Below are 22,522 nucleotides of genomic sequence, written 5' to 3' on the forward strand. Positions count from 1 at the left end.
CTGGGTTCGAAAGGTGGATGCCAAAGAAGTCACATTTTAATTTCGTCTCCATCTCTCCCTTCTGGATGCTTTCTATCTGTCAGCCAGTCAGTCAGCAAGCTTCATTGCAAGGAAGGTCCACTGGATGACTGGCCATTCAAGAATGAAACAGGATACAACTGGTGTATTAGAGACTGTTCAGAAACACTACACCTCAGCCAAACGGAGCCGTACGTGGTGGGTCCAATGCTCTTTTTGCTGAACAAGGACCTTGTATCTTCCCTCTCACACATACAGAACCTGTGAATCCCATTTATTAATCAAGCGTACTAGAATACATTGATTAGGAAAGTACATCGATGGTACTTTTTGACCGATAAAGCAAACTCCCAAGAACATAAATTTGCAAAACTGAAGGAAATAAGAGATGGTGAAACTCCTCCGCATTTACAACTTAACAGGAGCAAGAAGAGGCTCAGAAAGGAGAGGGCAGGAGGGAGAACAGACTGCTGTGGTAACATGGCACAGTGGCCTAAGTGGTTTTGAAGAAGAGAATTGTTTAAAATCAATGTCAAGTGGTTTGAGTTCTGAGACATAACCTAAGTGCTCCCTCCCCAACCCTGTTACCCTACAGCTTCACCAAAGTCAAGTACTGACATAATTTCTATGTGTACACAGTACAGACCTGTAAGGAAGGGGCTGAACCCACTTAAGCTAACTCAGCAAATGCAGGAATCTAGAGCTAGAAGGGAACTTTAGCCTGAAAGCCCTCTCAGAAACATGCAAAAATTCTGCTGTCCATTCTAGATATATTTCTCCAGAGTGTGGAATGGGGGTTTTGAGCTAATTCTCAGGGGCAAGGAGACCATAGGTAACATCTGGGAATCTACATACACTTCAGTATTTAAATACCTAATAAATCGCCCCACGAACACCTAAAACTTAACTATTGCTGCCTCTTGCACAGCTTCTGATCACTCGTACCTACCTTCATCACGGGCCCCAAACACTATCCAAATACCTTCAGGAAAACACAATCACATTTGATGGCAAATATCTGTTTAAATATCTGTCTTCCTTGCTAGAATACGCACTGATGGGAACTGCGTCTGCATCTCATTTATCTTTATATCCCCATCGCCTAACGCAAGGATTACCACACATACTAATAAACACAAATAAGACTGCGCAAGGGCGAATTGGAAGGAGGAGAAATTACCTATAATTACCAATTATTTTTCCCTTAAAAGAGGTTGAAATCCTAAATTGGTGGTTACCAGGGTGGGGGAAGAGAAGAGATGCTGTTTAAGGGTACATCCTTGCAATTAGTAGATAAAGAAGTTCTGGAGATCTAGCACAGAATACGGTGATTATAGATAACAAAACCCAAATAAACATTATTAGAGACTAATTTTAATTGTTCCCAACACTAGAAGACATGGTAATTATGCCACGAGGTAGAGATGTTAGCTAAGGTTATGATGGAGATCATAATGCCTTGTATCAAATCACTATGTTGTATACAATTAAACTTACACAATGTTACATGCCAAATATATCTCAATTAGAAAAAAAAGACTTTAAACTCCTGAGGACAAGATCTGTTCATTCACTGATTTACCCACTTATTCATTCACTTCAAAAATATTTATTGAGTGCCAGACACTGTTTGGAATACAACATAAATACTAGTTTCTGCCCTCAAGGAGTATCCAGTTAAAATCGTGGTCTCCTCGAAGCTCATGTTAGGGGTACCTAAAGAAAACCCTGGGGCTTCTATTCAGATTCATTTTTGCATCCCCTAAGAAATACTCATGAGTTGGTTATTAATAATGTCACCTCCATCACTTGGTACCTAGGTCAGATGGTGACACGTCGTCCGTAGCATCGAGGCATCCCTAGCAAAATGCAGAGTAATTCTGCACACCCACTCTTACTGGTTTCACTTTCAGCACACTCTGACATATTACTGTTCTCAGGGGCCAGGATTCCGTGGAAAGGACTGACAGGTCATCTCGTTTTAACTAGTTAACCACCACCACCACCACCATAAGTATGTCATCACCATTGTCATTCCCTAACGTCAGGTTTGTACTTTCCCTGCGAAGAGGGGACAGGACAGATAGAAAATACACTGAAAACCTTATGATACAAGTGACTGGAGATTATTATGGTTGCTCCAAAACATTTCAGAGCACCTCACTATCCGTTATCTCTGTTTCGTCTCAGAATCTCCCTGGGACGATGAAGTAGCACTTCCTCTGCCTCTTACTTGCTGTTGACCATGGACTTGTGCCTCAACATCCCTGAACCTCATTTTCCTTGTCTTCTCAGAACCATTATGCCAAATTCAGATATCCAAATGATTTAAAGTTTCTAGTACATAATATTATTCAACCATGGCCGGTTCTCTTGCCTCTCCTATTGAAGCACAGGAAGAATCCATACAGAGAGAGATCTGAGCCTGGAACTCAAATGTTCTACACAGTTAGGTACAATCAGGCTACCCAAACTTCCTTTAGATCTTGTATTCCAAAAGGATGCTTTCCTGATCCACTGACATAGAGAAGCACTGTCTCAGTCTCCCGCTTTGAGCTGCTTTCACCTCACTATCAATTCTGCTCAAGTAGAACTGAATTCAACAGTATCTACTGAAAAAAATGAATGGAGGGATACATTATAAAGAGATGATGATGGGCAGTCCGTGGCCACAAGCATTTTGGACTGACTGACTGGCATCAGCTCTTCTCTTCCTCTCTCTCCTTCCATAAGACAAACTTAAAGGCTATTATTCAACCACCGGTCTATAACTGAGGCTTCTGTATCTTTTCTTCACTAAGGACATCTTGTAATATTTTCCCATCATGGAGCCTATTTCTCAAAGTATTTAATTTGCCGTCTTTATTAAATAATGGATAATTCATCTCACCCCCACCTTTTATCTAATGAATCCAAACTATAAATCTCTGTAAGTGCAAGATAACCAGTGCGTTCACAAACAGCATCAAAATCAAAAATCTTCAGCCTGCGTAGCTTTTTCTAGGGGGAAAATGCATAATTTCTTTTAAGATTTTTCTTTTTGCCCCCTTCAGGGACTACCAGTTGGCAACCACTGGTCAAAGAGAGTGTGTTGGTGTATGCTGAGTTTTACCGATGTGTATTTCATATCAGTTTGCAAATCCACTAGAACTCAAAGGACATGCATGTTCTGAACACTGCTACTTCTGGAACTCGCTGATGCTCTGACAACAAGGTACTTCATTGTCCCCCTCTCTGTCGTTAAGGATCTTACTCGTAGTCCAAAGCTGCAAGAATGCATTTAATGGAAAAGCTTTCAGTTTGGGCAGCATTTGCAATTTTAAGAGAAGATAAACCTCTCTGTGGAGTTAACATGATCTGTGAATGTGGGACATGCTAGGAATCAGATATCCTAATGAACTTGGTCTTACTCACTTGGAACGGAGAATTAACCGATTCTTTTAAATAATTCAGAAACCTAAAATCAAAGGGACGAGGTGCAAGTTTCGATTGTCCTGCACAAAAAAAATGGGCAATAGAAATAAACATTTTATGCTTTCAATAAATAATTCCTGCACTGAATGTACTGAACTGTCACTGAAATACTTTAAAATTTATTGGCAACCATAATTGTTTTATGCCATTCAACAAACATAATGGCATCTGGTTTAAATACCTTACAACTCATATCATTTTATACTCTCCATCTCCAGCAGAAAAATCGAGTGAAAATTTAGTCCACTGTTGAAAACGGTCCATTAGAGAATCAAGTACACATAATACTTGAGATTGTAGGGAAAAAGACTAAAGAATTTTTGTAAGAGAAATAAGAATGTAATTTTGTCCCCCAAATATCTAAAGCAAAAAAAAAAAAAAAAAAAAAAAGTGCTCTGGATTGCCCCCTGGCATATGGCTCATGTCTACGAGTCAATGAGGTAGATGAAAGAGAAGGTGGGCTACACTTGAGTATCTACTCTGGATTGCTCCAAGTTCTGCGTACTTCACACCCCTACACACATTCATACATAAAATCTGCACAGAAACAGTCCTGTTAGTTCTGAGGACATAATTAAACCTGTGGGAGCCTGAGCAAGGCTGAGGCAGATACCTGGGAGGATGAGATAAGGAATAAAGGAAGAGATGACAATCCCAGATGAGAGAAAAACATGAGGAAGGAAAAGGAACTAACATTGTTTAAGCACAAAACAAAACAGCGACAAAAACACATTTCCTGGGAAGGTGATGACATCCCACCTTATATACAAGGAAACACAAGTCCAAGAGTTCAAACTACTTGCCCAAATTTACATAATCAATAAGTTATGGAACCAGAGGTTGAATACCATTCTTTCCACAATACAGTGTAATGGATAAGCAATTAGACTCTGGAGTGAGAGAGTAAGTTTGAATACACTTTCCATCTTCTGGATGGTGGACAAACTATTTAAATTCTTTGTGTCTCAGTTTCCTTGTATGTAAAACGGGCATGCCAACAGTACCTCTTTCCGTAGGGTTGTATTCGGATTAAATATGGATGAGAGAACTCCTAGCACAATTCCTTGTTGGGGTGGCCATGAAAATGACCCATCAGATCACTTGCTGCAAGGAGCATAATTGCCTGATGACCCCAGCTGCCATCCCTCTGTTCAAAGGCCACCCTTCCTCCAGGATATCCCAGCCAATGACTAAGGGGGAGAATACTAATGCAGACCCATTTCAATGGGACACAGAACTTTTTTTTGAGAGAGAGCGTGCGAGAGCATGAAAGCAGGAGCGGGGAGGGGCAGAGAGAGAATCTTAAGCAGGCTCCACACTCAGTGCCGAGCCCAATGTGCGGGGCTCAATCTCACAACTCTGAGATTGTGATCTGAGCCCAAATCAAGAGTCGGATGCTCAACCGACTGAGCTACCCAGGCGCCCCATGGGACACAGAACTCTTAAAACAGGTGACTTTGCCTCAGAGACTCTCCACTGCCCTGTACAAAACTTTCTTAGAGGCTTACTGCTATGTGAGATTCTTCCAACACAATCCTCTTTCCTTCCCCATTTCCCTCCACAGGTGTCAGGTCAGTATTGTGGTGTGAAAGCTCTCCCAGCTTACTCTTGCATCCTCTCTTTATATTTAATAGGCTTTACCTAAAATAAATCCCGGCACCAAGAATTCCATCAGGGGATATTCTACTTGGAAGATCCAAACTAACAACCAGCACACAGAAAGTCCACAATGAACGTAAGCTATCATCATGATTGTTATCACCAAAATCATTATTTTTATCATTATCTGGCTCAAAAGCCCAGCAGAGTTTAATCCCAACTTTCCAAACTGTTTCCCTTGAATCTGTGAACGTTATTCTGTATTTTGAATGGGAGGGTTCAAAGATCACACTATGTTTTTGTAACATACTCTAACAAGTTTTGTTACACCTAGCAAAACAGTCCTCAATTACAAATGAAAACATATATATTTCATTTCCCATACAGCACATGAAAAATATGGCACCTTCTATTTTCAAGTCTGTCTGAAATGCCTTGTGTCTACCTCACCGTCAAATGTGGAATTTCCCAGTGCTTTATTATTTGACTGATTTTCTACTTTCATCATCTTTCACGAAGCAAATAATCTGCTGATAACTAAATCTTGTAACAAAGTATATTCCCTCCGCATTTGTTCTGAAGAAGTGACTCACATACTGTCCAATGGCTTACTCAGTTGATATCCCTACTATACTGTACCTTACAAGAGGCTTATTGTTCCAAGATAATTACTGGACCAGGTACCAGCAGATGCAGGAGGAATGGAATTTAAGTAGTCAACTCGTTAAAACTTTGTGGTACTATTCCCCCTGGGTTCATTTTCAGTGGCTGAAATTCCAGTGGGTTGACCCTTTGTGATCAGTGAAATTATCACAGACTAATCAAACCTTTTCAGAAGCCGTTGTTACTACTGTACATGGGGCTGTGTGGAGAATTAGAGGACTGGCTGCCAGATAAAATATAGGAGTTAATTTAGATAAACAAATACTTTTTTAAAATATAAGTATAACCATTTAATACTACAAAATTATTCACTGTTTATTTATATGAAATTCAAATTTAACCTGGTGTCCTCTATTTTTATTGCTCAATCTGGTAACTATTAGGGAGAAAAATGAAGCTTCATGGTAAATGTACTTGAGACCTGGGGGCTTATGATCTAAATGGTGTCATGAGATAAGGGATAAGCTGGAAGCCCACAGATTTAGATTTCCATTAAATGAAAAAGGAATTGTTTGCATGAGTGGGTATGTGAAGTCAAGTATCCCATGTAAGTAACTCAGCTTTTAGTATTACATGCATAAGGAAAAACCTTTGGGGATACTAAAGGATGTTGCCATGGCAGATGAGAGAGCCTCTCTCTTTGGCAATGTTACAAATCAGGCCTTTGTCTACAACTCCACGCTAGACTCTATGCTTGCTTTGCTCGTCACTAAACATTAAGTATCTCACAGATCATAGGGGCTTGGGATATATTTATTATACCAAGAAATGAATGGACTTGGTATGCGCATTCCTCTGTAGAGCATATCATAGCTTACCAAGGATTTTGCCAAGTCCTTTCCTTGGCCTAGAACGTCCGATACAATTTCGTTTCCTGCTATCCCCATCTCCAATTGCTCTCTCCTTCATTCATGCCCCTTAAGCCACACTGACCCTGTTACTATTCCAACTTCCCTCAAAGCCTTACTCATCTCTATTTCTAGAATCAAAGTCTGTAATGCCTGCATAGTTCTCTTCTTCACCTTCTTCAGGTCTGAACTCAAATGTCAACAGATCAGAAAGGTCTTCCCCGACCACGCTATGTAAGATGGCACCCAGGTCCTCCACTGCTTATGCCCTTACCTATCCCTGTTTTTCTTTGTAGTATTTAATATCACTGGGCACATTATGTATGTATTAGTCAGTTCATTGTCTGTCTCCTCCCACCAGAAGGTAAGGTCTTCTCTGTTTTGCTCAGTCAGTGCAGTGCCCGGTTCTTAAGATGCACTAGATAAATATTTGTTGAATGGATGGATGAATTAAACCTTTCCCCCCTCACTAGGCTATCGAGTCCTCCAGAACAGGATGTCCGATCCATTGCTGTATTCCCTCGATGCATCCAGTACATTGTCCAAATGTACCCAGCAGACTCTTAAACTATCTGTTGAATTACTTATGAGAGAATTGAGGTACAGAGTCTGTAAGTGGCTTGGACAACTGATTTTCTCTTAACAGATGCTCAGTGTCGGGCTTGTCGTGGCAACTCTCCTTTGCTAATCTGACCTATTCAGAAGCTGTGATTTGGCTTCTCCTTGCTCATCTCTTGAGTTTACAAAAACTGCTTGCTGAGAAGCTCTCTAGTTGCAAAATGCCTACAGTGATCTAAGAAAACACTGACTTTCCTTCACGGAGAGATTGTTGGAAGCCTATTCCTACTTGGTTGGGCCTTGCCTCAACATCCTTTCCACTTCTCTCTTTCTATATGCACCATATGATGCCTGCAGATAAGGCATAGGAGACTCCCTTGTTCCCTTTGGGTGAAAAGCAACCACGTACAGAAGCGAACAACTGAGATGGGGCAGAGTAATCTGCAGTAAATATTACCCCTCCCCCCACCTCTAGTTGAGCTATCCCAGTAGATTTCCTTAACGACAAGCTAATGCCAAGGGAACAGAGTTGCCTGGAGCTGAGTAAAACCTGAAGAAGAGAAAAAGAATGGGGAAGCTGTAGGGAGAAAAGGTGCCAAAAATCCTTGTGGCCACATGCATTTCTGTGGCAGACAACTAATCAATCTGGATTAGTGACTCCAAATCCCCAAATAAATTATTTATATTACATTCAGTTTTCTAATATTATCCACAAATGGATAATTCCTTCTCAAAAAATAATGTACAGGCTTTAAATCAACAAATTCACACTCCAGTGTCAAATCAGACCCTATTATTTGTGGCAAGGAAAGCTCATACACTACTCCTGACCCGAACTAGCCTCCCTGATAGCTCCCGAGCTGATTTTTAATTGATGGAGAGGTATGCGAAAGTGACCATCAAAAGTACCCTGCAGGTCCTTCTAAGGTCCTTCTCTGTCAAAGGGTCCTTCCTATCAGAGTTGTTCGGGCTCGATCACAGGGAAAACCGAACAATAGCAGATGGAGCTGCAGACAAACACCAGGTGTACCTTCTACCACACTGTGATTTGATGATGGCTCCCCATTTGCTTTCTTTTCTGAGCCCAATTCCAATACTACATGAATTGTATTGCTTCACATTTTTGGAATCAAGATCTATGGACAGATTTACACAATCCCATATAAATTATAAATCAACGCTTAGAAATACCTTTCTACTTAGAATGTGACATCTAATAGACACTCAAATGGTCGTGTCTCCTGGGCCAAGAGTTACAGGCACAAATAATTTTGAGGACCAGAAAGAAATCCCTTTACTTCTTTCCTCTGTAACTGTTTGTGTGTGAGGGATGGGGGGTGGAGGGGAGGTGGAGGAGGGAAGATGTCTGAACTAGACCACCCATCCAGTCTATTTGAGAATTTAGACATCAGGGAACGTGGGTCTAAAACACTCCCTATTTTGGCCACTAGCCAACCACTTAAAGTCTATTCAGCTAGTTATCCTCTCTATGTAGACAATAAAATACCCATAATGTGTGAAGTAAAACTACTTTTTAAGAATGACTACAAATTTCCTCCCTATTTTTCAGTTGAAAGAGCTCCTTAATGACACTGGGTCCTGTGGTAAAGCTCAACCTAGTCTACACTGCAGGATGCATGTGGGGGGGCGGGGCAGGGGGAGCCTGCAGCCTCACCTGGTACCTCATCTTTCAAAAGGCAAGATCCAAGAATTTCCTTTGTCTGGAGGCATTTCTAAAGAGCCTCTGCAAATAATGATTGGTCACATCTGCTAACAATATTTAAGAAAGCACAATTCACCTGGTCTCAGAATGACATTTTAGATCAAACCAAACTCTGGTTCTCTAGTCTCTTAAAGGAGAGAGACCAGCTCCACCGCACTGCTGAAAATTTATCAGGTAGAATTTAATTATACAGATTTGGAAACCAGAAGGCATTTAGGTTTGAATGTCTCCCTAATTTGGGACCTTTACATGGTTTAAAATGTTGATCATTACTGTTATTGCTGCTATTCTGGTGGCCACTCCGCTGTGTCTGTCCCTGCGGTGTTTTTTGAACGAACACCGAGAATAACTGTTGCTAGGTAATTGTCAAAGAAACTATGCAAATGATGAAATATTGATAAATTGTATTTACAAGTCAATGGTGCTAGAGTGCTCCTGCTTTCCCAGGGAAGTGCAAATTATAAGGCTGTATTGCCTCCAAAATTCCTAAAACAACACATTAATCAAAATGGTTCTTAAAATGGGCAGTCCAACCAGCACTAAGTAGGAGACAATTCTTAGGGTTTGGAATTACGAACTTTATTTTGCCTTTCCACTATGTGTTAATATTGTAACACTACAATATACCTCCCATATATTGGAGGAGGTAGTGAAAAAAAGTTAAAGCATAGGGTCTCCAAGGTGTTAAGAGCATATTATCAGATAAAACAGTGTTTATCCAGAAGAGAAGTAGAAATTGACAGTTCTCTTATCTCACCCCCAAATTACAAAGTGGATCCCACACATAAATGCTAAGTCAGCAAGTCAGTAGCTTTGAAAGTTATTTCCTAAGTACTGAAATATTCAAAATACTCACAGAAATGAGTTAATGGATAACTAGGGAGATGTGATTGTGGTTGGAGTACATTCCTTTTTTGTCTAGCAATGTGTAGCAACAATATCTATGTAGCGATCCGAGATGGAAATGACACAGATGATGTCGGTGACCAGGAGAGCCACACTCAAACAATTCTCCAGGGTGATTTTCAGATTGGCAGGTAGAGCTGGAAGTTTTCAAAATCTGGGGCAAGCATCATGATTAATGGCTTTCCACTGATTGCAAAGGCCCGTCTGAGGGTTTACGCCACCAACATATGGGCGACCACCAGATAAATGAGGAAGAACAAACACGATTAAGCCTAAAGGAAATAATCCAAATACCAACTCTGCTTTCCTGTTATAAATATCACATTTTAAAAACCACGAAGATGAGGCTTTTAATAGTAGTCAGTGCAGGTGATGAGAGGGAGTAAACAGAGGGGGCAAAAACATGTGAACACAGCTTTTCTTTTTCTGGCGAGGGAATCCCGTATTTTCTTTTTTTCAGTGAAGGGTGTTTTCACAGCGAGTCCCAGCGGGGAGGGGGCTTTCAGAGCACCAATGCTGGACGATGCTATTCCCTCAGACATGGACTCAGTGTGGCCCTACAGAAGTGTGACTTGAATTAAGTAGGAGGGTTATCACATGAGCTTTTCCCTCATTAATGACTGATCTGATGCACCACAGAACACAAGCTTTAGGGGACTGTTCACAGGTTCCGTAAATACCGAGCAGTCACTTCAAACATTCTGTCCCATAAAAACTGTTAACAGTAAGTAGCTCAAGTACCTCTCGGGAATCACGGAGGTGGTTTGAGTAGATGTTCTAAGTCAAAGTCCAACAAATAAGGCTTATCACCTTCAGAGTCTCTTGAAAAGCCAGAAAGGGGGTTTCAGCAATATGCAGAAGAATTAAATGCATGATTGCAGCCAGAGCTGAGAACTCTCAGAATTTCATCACCTGTGGTAAGCAAGCATAAGCTAACATGATGGTATTTCATGTCTTCGCTCACACCTGCTCATGTGGGAGGGGCAGAGGTACAACTTGATCTACTGTGAACATTAGTATACCTTATGGCTTTGGCTTCCTAGCACTATCAGTCTTATCTGAGCATGTATGTCCACGTGTCCATGTGCAATTCTCCCCCACACCCAAATTAGATTTTTTGCATCTCCAGTTTTTTTTTTTAATTTTTGATATTTGTTTCTTTAAAAACCTCTTGGTAAATCAACAGTGAGCGGACACTCGCAAAATATTTGGGGATAATGAGAACATATTCATCTACTTATTAATTCTATTCATTAAGCAAATAAATACCAGGTACCTGCTAAGTTCAAGGCACAGAGCTATATGCTCTGCAAGATTGTTTTAAAAAGAATTGGTCATGAGCCCGACCCTTAATCAGCTTATAGTTTTTTAATAAGCCAGATTCTATGTGGTTGGTGCCAAGGAAAGACTCAGCTAAAATTAAAGCCATCAAGGTGGGGCCCCTTCTTTCCAGAATCACCTTCTCTGGGAATGCTCATTCTGAAGGTTCTGGCAACTCTGAATCACTTCTGTGGTAGTCAGCTCCTAGGAGGTGAACAGAATGTGAGGAACAGTCTACATAATGAAACAGATGTGGCACTGTGGGGATTATGGACAGACTGGAGGGGACTTACATCTGACATTTCAGAACAGAGTAGGTACCCACAGAAGGTACCTCTCTAAAAGTCTTGGTTTCTTTCTGCCACTATCCCCCTTCCATTCCAAATCTCCCAGCTTTTGGCCTCTCCAATATGTATGCTCTTTACAGATATGAGCTTTAACTGAGAGCAATAATGGCAACTTTTCTTTGAGTCCTTACTATGAACCAGGCATGATGCTGTTTCATGTACATATGCTCTCTCTTTTTTTAATTTTTATTTTTTTAATTTTTTTAAATTAACATATAATGTATTATATTTGTTTCAGGCGTACAGGTCTGTGACTCATCAGTCTTACACAATTCACAGCGCTCACCATAGCACATACCCTCCCCACTGTCCATCACCCAGCCACCCCATCCCTCCCACCCCCCACCACTCCAGCAACCCTCAGTTTGTTTCCTGAGATTAAGAGTCTCTTATGGTTTGTCTCCATATTCTCCCTTTTAATACGAAGTATGTTCTTTTAGTATTCTTATTTTACTGATAAGAAAACGGAGATTGGGGCAGTAGTTTATTCAAAGTCATCCAGCCATTATTTCATCTAAACTTGGGTCTGTCTGACTCTAGAGGCAGAGTTTTTAATCATTATATTATACCAATTTTGAGTTTCAGAGATTCTGGTATTTTATCTCTGGGCTTCAAATAACTCCTTCAAAATTCCCATCTAATACTCTAATTGGACAAAGATTTGTTTTCTTTTACAGTTGAGTCTTAAGGGAGTATAAGAAAAGAAAGCAAAAATTCCACAGAAAAAAACAGACTAGTTGGACAGGGAAGAAACAGCTGCATCCACTTTAGGTAAAGTTACATGGCCTAGTTTATGGTTTTGGATGAAACGGCATGTTACCATTTGTCTGTTCATTCTCCATGGTTTACTAGGAAAATACCATTCGTTTCCCATTACCTTTCTCCTCAAGAGCTAGGATAAAAAGAATATGATTTCCCCTCGCATATATACATGAAGAAGATGTAATCCGTTCCCACTTTATTTGCAGACCAGAGTCTGTCACTTCTTCACCCACCAAGATTCCAAGAGTTCTTAGAGTATGGTTGCTACACTTATGAGAGTTGCCTTTTTAAAAACAACAACGAAACAAACAAACAAAAACCTTTCAGGAACTCATCGTCCATAACCTGGGTAATGAAAAAAAATCACTCTTGGTCAAAGCGACACTAGAAAGTTCTCTAATGCACGTAAATACCTGGTCCTGAACTCTTCACTTATTTTCCTTTAGGGATTACGTGTCTTTGGAAAAGAGGTAAAATCATGTTTCCTCCAATCATTGCATCTGAGATTGACAAAAGGCAGGTAGCGGAAACTGAGTAGCCTGCTGTTTCTCTAGGCTGTTTCCATTGGAGGCATCCAAGACAAAGCGACCTCTACTTCTTTTTCTTTGAAACAAATAGACATTTGAAACATAGGAACTTACTACTTTCTCCCCCAGATATTAATACTTTCTTTGAACTCACATGATCCTACCCCCTCCAACAACACCCCAAAATAGTATCGTGAATCCTTGAGGTATAGCCTCAAGTGATCTGGGGTTAAAAGTGAACTCGGCTAATATCTTTGTGCCTTTGGCCAAAAAATCCAGGCTCGATCCTGGTTGCTTTTTGGAATGGGAAATGCACAATATCTGTATTACAGGCAGCTCCAGAAAGGCATGCCAGGCCTCTCATGCTCTCAATTTATATTTGCATGTGAACAGCTTGTCGGCCATTTTATGAAGACAGATGAATCGCAGGCCTGCTAGAGGGACGGCCAGCCCTAAATATATGAACCACATACCCGTACAGCCCACCAATTTTTAAAAATGAAATGAGAATAAAATGAGTATCTCTGGACACAACTTCAGGCAGATCATATATAAGTATGATTGAAAAATGAAACACTTAAGGTATCACCTATAAGTCAGGTGGAAATAAAGGATGAAACTAATGTATAAATATCCCTTTAAAAATGTCAACAAATAATAAGATGTAGCTATTTATGACACCAAAGACAAGACTTCAGGGGTCTCTCCTTTCTTATGCTTGCTTTGAAGAGACAACTTTGATAAGGAAAATACCACTAAAACACCAGAATAAGAAGAGGGATAGCCAGAGAGTCCATATTTAATGTCAAAATCCAGCAGTGGTATCAAGAATGTCCCAGGCTTGGGAAATGAAACAAATTCTGTAGTGAGAGGATATCTAATGTGGCAAAAATCCTCCATCCCACAATTCTGACATAATTCAGTTTACCTTATCTATTCCAAAAGATCAGACGGAGATCAAAGTGGAAAAATATATAGCACAACAAAAGAGTGACCAAAGGAATGAGGTCATTATAAGTAGATGAAAAACCAATATGGTAAAGGATGATACTGACAAGAAAAATAATGAGTAATACTGAAGAGCTAACAGTTTTTTATAAGCTATATGAATATGTGCATCTCATTTAGCTCTTCAACAGGTAGGCTCTTATTATATATTATTACCATACTACTTTAAAGATGAGGAATAACTTTATGCCTTGAGAGGTTCAATAACTTGTTCAATGTCACAAAGGTAAGAAATAGCAGAGGCAGAATTTGAACGCAGGCCTGATGCCACAGCCTGAGCTCTTAACCATGATGACATATGCCCTTCACAGGCCCGTCAAGGTCAAGTCTCCCCATTAGTGCCTTTAGTTATATCACTGAGGAAGAGCATTTTGGAATTTCATGAGATGATATCTGGGGAAATACATAGTATAATGTTTAGTATATGATAGGGACTGCCAGTTCACTTTTCAGTTTTGACTGAAACTGATTGTTTTACTCCATCTTAAATTCCAACCTATAACAATCTGTTTTGTACTTGGAGCACATACCACGGATCTAGAACTTTACTGGATACTATTATATTTGTATATAAAGAGCGCACTCTATGCTAATCAAGTTTCTGCTACAGAAAATTTATATAATTACACAATTTAGGAATTTAATACTGTCACGTACCCTTACTATTTTACTTCAGACAATTTAAAGTGGAAAATCCTTCAAAGGCAGAGATCATTTTCTGAAAGCACTTAGGAAAGGGTTGAGCTGTGAACGGCTACAAAAATATTTGTCAATGACCTTAAATCACCAGTGAAGAAGGTCGCGGGGCATTTGCCACCTTAAAAAAGGAACTAAAAATGAAACAGAGAGCCAGTAGCTCCCTGCTTGTGCTGTAGAAGGTTCTGATTTGGTAAATCAACCCTACCTCTCACAGTCATCAATGTTCTTGGGAACTAAGGTTCTCATGAGTACCCGGATGGTGTTTGGGAGCGGGATGGAGGAGGGCTTGGGGGCTGCTCGAATGATCCAGAGACCTCCTTGAGTCATCAAAGTTGTTCCTACTGTGAGCTACCCATGGGGCAGACCCCAAAATCCTTGTACTTGGTTGGCTCCTGGCTACCCCAACTAAACTTACCATTTTCTGGCTGGTCCTTAATGTCAGCGTCACTTGGCTGGCTGGGACTTTCAGATTGACTTGAATCTGAAAAACATAAAAATACAGCCAAAAATTACAGGGTCTGCGAGGGAAAGTGGATCAGAGGTGCCAGACTTTCTCAAAAGGTTCAGCATGTAAACTAGGAATGAGAACATTATAGGAATGACAAGATGAATGAGGAAAAAAAAAGTGGGGGCGGGAGGGAGATAAGAAAGGGGGAGAAAAGCAGTGGCAGGAGCAGCCTGTGCCTTTAGAGAGAGGACGCTCCGTTCTGGGTGTGCCTCCAGCGGCGTCTGGCTTGCGCCAGATCAAAACTGGAAACTCTTCAGAAGCCCTTCTCTTACAGAGAAACCATTTCCAAACTGCTCTTCTTCATTATTTATACACTAGAGTCTGATAAAGACTTCATCCTTCATTACACACATCTGAAGCTTGATTCAGAACATAATAAAGTGTCAAAACATATTTTGAAGCTGGTATATAAAAGCAACCCAAACAACAGTAACAAGTTCTGTTGATATTTAGCTCTGTACTACAGCAACATACTATGCAGACTAACGCCACTAAATACGAGAGTCCTAATACTCCAGGCGCATTCACTTGAAATCACAGGATCACTCAAAGGCATTTTGCTGAAAAGGGACAGGTTTCCTCCACTTTACAAGTATGATTTTCCTTTTGTACTGATGCCTTTGGGAGCTGCTAAGAGGACTTGTTTGCAAAAACAGGTTCCTGCACACCTGCGTTGAATTCCATTTATTTTTTACTTAAAAAAATACAATTATTTCCAAACTAAAAAAAAAATAATAATAATTCAGTTGATTTCTAAATGGGATCATTTTTGATGAAATAACATTTAATTTTAAAAATGAGATCAAATTAAGTTAGAGCAAAAGAATCTCACAGAATTAGAAGTAAACATACTTAGACATTTTTAAAGGGAGGAGACAAAAATCGGGCAAAATATTTCAAGGGTAAATTTTCCTGCTATAAAACATATTCTGAGACTTGAAACAGTATATAACATTGTCTAAAAACAAACAAACAGAAATATTTTTTAGAAAAACCTCTATATCTGTGGAAAGTCTGGCTAATAACTTTACCTTGGCTTCACAGGGTTAGAATTGGCTGTCTAAAATTTGACCACATTGCAGCAAGAAGTTCAGTGCAAGATCAAAAGGTCATGACACTTAACTGTGATTAAACTGAAAATATTACTTCTATTTCAACAGAGTTATAGCATTATTATTCTCTTTCTTAGAGATATTGCAAAAAGAAGTAGCACTCCTAGTGACCCTAGGTCGAGAAATGCTAATTTATTACCTTAGAAAGGCTCTCTGCTTTTAAGCAAATGAGGATTTTAATTATAGGGAAGTACTATAAGGAAAATATCTCTTTAAGTTTTCAGATGATCTTAACCTGGTGACTACAGCAAAAATTCTACGCTGATCCAAAAGTGCAAACAACAAAAGATGTGAATAGTGAATTTTTGTTTAGGTCTGGCAAAGTGATCGCTTTTATCATTTTGTAACGATCACCATAGTGAAAGCACAAACAAAAGCATGATAGCTCAAAAAAACGAGAGAAATCCTTCAGAATGATCCCCGAAATCGAATATGGAGCCTGCACTGAAAATTGGAAATGCAAATTCATATTGGTCCATATTTTAAATTTTAACTCGATAAATTAATATTACTTTTAGAGCAATAAAAAAATATGGCATGACTACCTTCTCTTTTTCTGTAGAAAGATCCTATAATTTTGCCATTAAAAATTACAAATTAAATAGTCTGAGAAGTATTTCAACATGTTTTAGGAGAAAGGCATACTTTTATTATTTTTGTCCTAAAAAACTTTAAACCGTTAATACTTATAATTAAAATTTTAAAAAAATACTTAATTTTGTTTTAGGGAAAGTTAAAATTCTTCCTGATCACATCCCAAAAAGGATACATAAAATTCTGCCAAATAGAACATTTATGTTGCTGTAATACCAGCAAACCTAGCTGGTGGAAATATGATAGCTTAGCCGATGTTCTTCTTCTAGGTATAGTATCTTCAGAATTAATCACTTCTTCGTGAGCAAACGGAAAAACATTTTTCATCTCAATTAACCTAAATATACAAAAGCCAATTACTTTTCTGATATTTATCCACTAATATTAAGGCAAGAAGGTTAATGAGATCAAACGATGTTTTTTAATAACATATAAGTGGACTTCTTTGTTCTTTTGACTTTTCTTTTGCACTTGGTTCACCACCCTACCTTTACGGAAACATAACATGATTACAGAAGACATGAACAGCAACAGAAGATGGCCGTAGGTGTGTTCAAAGAAAGTTTAAAATTCCAAGCCATAGAAAGAGAAGCAAATAAACAGCAAATGACTGAGAGGCAAGAACAGACTCAGAGTTCGTACGAAAGGGGCTGCAGCGCTCTTCTGAAAGCTCAGATGCACACACTGGGGCTAGCCAAACTGAAAACAGATTTTAATTTCTCCAGTTTTATTCAAAAGCTGGAGACACTGCTATCCACAGGGGACAGCACACTAAAACACACTATCCTGGTAAGGGATAGGCAGAGCCAAAGATCTACAAGAAAATTTAAATGATCTAAAAATTTCCATAGTTACTTTCAACCCTGGGCTGTTTAATGCCATTTCTTTTTTGAACCAACAAGGAACAGAACTACCCTGTCCCGGGAATATGTTCTATGCTGAGGATGCATGGACACTTTCCCTGCTGTTGCAAACGGTCACCGACGCTGTTAAGTATGGAGCCAACCAGATGACCAGAATTGCTAATTAATTTCTACCCATACATAACTGATGCAAGTGAACAATGCATGTACACTGAAACACTATCATGAAGGTTAACAATTAACTTACTTTTCTCTTTTATACTTGGTAGAGACCTGCCAGAAGCCTAGGTTAACTTCATAGCTTACTTTCTTTGACAATTATCACAGGGTCAGCTGATTGCCTCCTGAAAGAATTAGAGGCCCCAGAAAACAGACCCAACTGCATGCAATTGGCGGCCATATCTCATAGCTTCTACCTTATATCTGGCATGACTTCCTCTAGTTCCCTGGTTGAAAGCCAGAAGATCTGTATATTACAACGAAGAGAATATTATTTAAAGTGTGTTTAAATGATGGAGTTAGAAATGCTACTGTGAGGAAGTACATTAGGGTCATCAATTTTTTTTTCCCCCGTCTAGGGACTTGCTTTTGGTTTAAGGAATCTTAGACTTCAACCTAACCTTGAAAAGCAATGTTTCTTTTGGTTTTTAAAAAATTTATGAGCAGAAATTTAAACCTAAAATAGACAGGGTTTGCATATAGGAGGCTGGGTTGAGACCTCTTAATTGAACGGGCAGCCAGCTATCTATGCATTTTTATGGCGCCTACAACTATATTGCTGGAGTGCTCAGACAAAGATATTTCACTATCAATCTAATCACTGGGGAAAGGAATAAAATAAATCCTAATGCCTACATATCAGTCTCTGCCTCCATAAAGCTTGTGCAATGCAGTAACAAAAGCCTTGTGCTGGATTTGCTACTTATCCATGCATTCAGTTGCCCCAACCTCAGTTCTGCTCCCCTTCAGCATGGACTTTCAGAGAACATTCCCGCTGGGAAGGGGAAGAATGACAAAAACATATCATTAGGTTAAAACCGAGCAGGCAAAAAATATAGACATCACTTCCATGGAGTTTATGTTCTTTAGACATGAAGCAAAGGTGGAATGTTGCTAAATCTTCCCTGTGCTCGGCTTTCTCCTCTCCAGTCCCTTCACTGTACAGCCATTTCTTACGGTGTGATTTATACTAAGGGGATCTTAAACGATCTCCTATGAGAATCTGAGTTCCATAAGAAAAGAGTTCCTTTCTCACTTGTCTCCAGTACCTTCCAAGGGTACCTGGCCCAACGAAGGATTGATTCACTAACTGCTGAACTCAAACAAAATGAATTTTCAGTAAGATGAACTTGTCCTTCAGCTTTCTAACACTAGGCCACTGCCAGCGACTGAAAAACATACTAAAGTCATACCTCTAGGGACTGAGGCTCACAAAATGAGGAAGGAGGGCAAAAAAGGCCTTTATTCCTGCTTGATGTTCCCCTTCGTGGGGCCTGGCAAGGAAGAGACAGGCATATCCCTCTGGTTCGTTGGGTGGGAAATCTTCCTCAGTGTTTAGCAGTTGCGCACGATCACCTCCCGTGATCCCCTGGCCAACACACCACAAGAGGTTCCTCGGTGTAACAAGAGCCGAGGACAGTGTCAGACACAGAGGAGGCCCCCCAGAAACACGTGCAGTCTAAAATGATGGACGACGTTTTCGCACATTCAAAAAATACAAAGCCGAGAGAAATCTGCCATATTCTGATACCTGCGGGGTGCCTCAAAATCCCAACAACCGCTGTTGTGAACAATTGATGAAGGAAGAACAGAGGTGATGTGGTGAAGAACCCTTCCCCCACCCTGACACAAACCAATGTAATTCCTATTCAGTTATCATGATATCAACAAAAGTCTATGGACCCTAAAAAGACAAATTCTGGTTCCAAGAGAAAAATAATTCAGCCCAAGTTTCAACTTCCCTCCCTGCATTATGATTTGGCTAAAAATGAAGTTTTAAAAGTCTCTGTTAAACTTCCGTGTCCAGTTCTAAGTCTCCCAAATGTAAAGGTGATATGAAAAAGCCAGAGGCCTCCAGGAACGTAAATGAGTTAGTCAAATGAAAGAAATAAAGTGAAAATTCCACCTAAAAGAGTTTCAAGTTGTTTGTGATGTGAAAAGAAAAGGCAAGGACAGGAATGAGTACTCTGCTGCAAGTAAGTGAAGACTTAGGAGCATTTCTGGAAGAAAAGAAAATAAAGACTAGAGGTGATTCCATTCTGAGTCTAATTAACTCCACAACTGTAGCCCTTAAAGATATTCAAAATTCAGGTAAGTTTTGATTCTTATGGTTCAGGGAGACAGAGTTCTTTGCAAAAGAGGCCAAAACACACCAAGATTCACTTTTTTCTACATCCATGATGTTATGATGGAAAAACAGTTCTCCCTCTGATTGCTAGTGTAAGGTTTAGAATTACTCTACTGTGACCCTCCAGTACCACAACATGTTATGATAGTAAAGAAATCTGGAAGGGCAAATAGTTATGATAGACACATTTGTTTATTAGTCATTATAGCTACAGTTACCAAAGAAATATTCCAAGATTTTTAATATTTAATAATTAGGGCTATCGTCTATTTTTTCCCCAGTATCACCATGACCTTAAAGACTGAGGTGTGAGGAAATTATTTGAAAAACCTTTGTTTGAGAATGGAGAATGTCAGTATCTAGGTGTACATATGTATATACAATTTGTAGCTTACACGTGAACACTGATGAATACAATACCATCAGCTAAATCTAACATTATCCATCATGGTCTGGTGAAGAACAAACAGAGATTTATAATACCATCATTCAATCTGGGGCCACTAAATATATTCAATTATTATTAGCTTTCCAGAGAATAGATAAAATCCTTTAAGCTCAGTGAATAACCAAACCAATATTTAATGTCAATTAATGTACACAGTTGTGACCCACTTAATGAAAAATTAACATACAATAACCTAGATTTTAACACAGATAAATCATGAGGTGAGTCACACCATCAAAGTTTTCTTAGCTTTGAAAATGGAAACAAAATACAAACTTTGATCTCTACAACTTTCCCAGTAAGCTGGAAGGGAGTGTTTGCATGGGTGTGGTGTGTGTGTGTGTGTGTGTGTGTGTGTGTGTGTTTGCATGGGGGGGTGTGTGTGTGTGTGGGTTTGCATGGGTGTGTGTGTGGTAACCGCGGTAACCGAAGCATGCTGAGCAAGTCCTTCACCAGAAGGGAGATGGGGAGATGGAGCAGAGGAAAAGCCCTCGGTCCAAAAGAATTAGGCTGCGTGCACACGTGGGTCTGCCTCTCCTCTCATCCAGGCTCGGATGGAGGGGGAAGGCTGTGTTCATGCAGCAGTGACGTGGCAGGGCTCCCCCAGCTGCTGGGGAGATCTACCTCTTAGCCATTCCCCTTGATCGCATTTTCAGGGCATATTTGAGTGTTACATAATCTAGGTTACTACCATTTTTTTTTTTCTTGAAAAAAAATTTTTTTAAGTGTCTTCCTTAAGAAGAATTTGTGAAATATTAAATGTGCAGGAATTAGAGTTTTTGGCGTTAGTGCTGGTATTCAGAGCCCATCTGTTTAGTCGGGACTGTGTATGATGATGAGACCGTTTAGGTTGAAGAGTGAGTCAACCGTCTTATCACCTCATAAATGTGTTATTTTTCTATGTGCATGAGGAGGTTGTGGAATAATATAGTTTCAACACGCTGAGAAAAAAAATAAAATGGCGTAACTATTGTGTTATGACAGTGAGGGGGGATCATTTCTAAGCTTTAGAAATGACAAATTCAGTCACTCCGAAAGTAATGACAAAATGACTCAATCTTAAACCTTCAGTCTTTGTATGAGGCTGATTTTCAAGTAATGATCAGCTTTTTCAATGAAGTTCTACATGAAGTCAATGATCTGCAAGCACGATACTAAATTTATAATTTCTTACATTTTCTTCGACAAGGGTCTGTGACTAAAATAAACTATGGTATTCAGGTAATCATTTTGAGTTTTGTTTTTCCCACAACAGGAAATATGATGGTAACCTGTTGATCATTTCAGAACTCCAAAGTTACTGACTGAGTCAACCTGGTCACCCACCCACTCATGTGTAAACAAAGACCTGCTTAAAAAGCCATCACATTCCCTTTTTAGTCACTTTTTTCACAAACGAAATTAATTGGAACAGTAAATTGGTGGAGTTCTTAAACAGAAGAATATATACTTGAAGATTACTCACATAGTCATCTACACAACTTAAAATAGAAAATTTCCCTATATACTCTCATGTTATAAAAACAAATGTGTCAAATGAAAATGATGCATGGTTGAGTTATAGTCTATATGCATTATTTTCTTGTATCTGAATATCTATAAAGAAATTTATTACAGTAACAAAATGACTTCTGTTAAGGGAAACCATGCTATTTAAGCTCAGGATGTACACTAAGTATTAGCTTTTCTTGCATTCATTTTTTTTTTTTACTACTGAAAGGAGCATGAAATGACAAATAAAAAAGGTGTTAAAAAATCTCAACTATATAATTTAACTGCTCTGGATCTCAGTTTCTTCATCTGTAAAATGGGGACACTAATTACCATCTTGCCTAACTTAACAGGATTGTTGCGGAGATCAGCTAAAATAATACAAGAAAACCTGGTTTTAAAACTGTAAGGTCTCCCCTCCCCCCAAAAATGTACATTTACCATGGCAATATGAATCTTTCCATCCAAATGAGGTTTTTTGTTTCTTTTTAAAATCAGACCCAACTCACCCATGATGTGATTCTGGTATAAAACATCAGCATCATGGACCTGGTTTAAAAGAAAAGGTTCTTAATTCCCATATACTGGGAAAGAGATTATCTCTGATAATGGAAATGTAAATCTCAGCTTGCCGTTGTTTATTCCAGACAGACATTTGTGTGTTAAGTCTGTTTATCAGGCAACACTTTGTCTAAGCCAGGAAGTAG

At 39.4% G+C, this 22,522-nt stretch overlaps 1 protein-coding gene across 4 annotated transcripts in view; it reads right to left on the reverse strand.

Moving 5' to 3' along the window:
- NFIA (nuclear factor I A) overlaps window positions 1-22,522 on the reverse strand; it is a 360,963-nt gene that overhangs the window by 157,962 nt on the left and 180,479 nt on the right. For all 4 annotated transcript variants that reach the window (XM_028106853.2, XM_028106852.2, XM_088022399.1 and 1 more), the window contains exon 3: window positions 14,868-14,933. In XM_028106853.2, coding sequence (XP_027962654.1) covers window positions 14,868-14,933 — 66 coding nt within the window. The remainder of the gene's footprint in view (window positions 1-14,867; window positions 14,934-22,522) is intronic.

The sequence above is a fragment of the Eumetopias jubatus genome, unplaced genomic scaffold (assembly GCF_037043125.1).
Source record: "Eumetopias jubatus isolate StellerSeaLion01/CBP00866 unplaced genomic scaffold, mEumJub1_p1.0 scaffold_4, whole genome shotgun sequence".
NCBI lineage: Eukaryota > Metazoa > Chordata > Mammalia > Carnivora > Otariidae > Eumetopias > Eumetopias jubatus.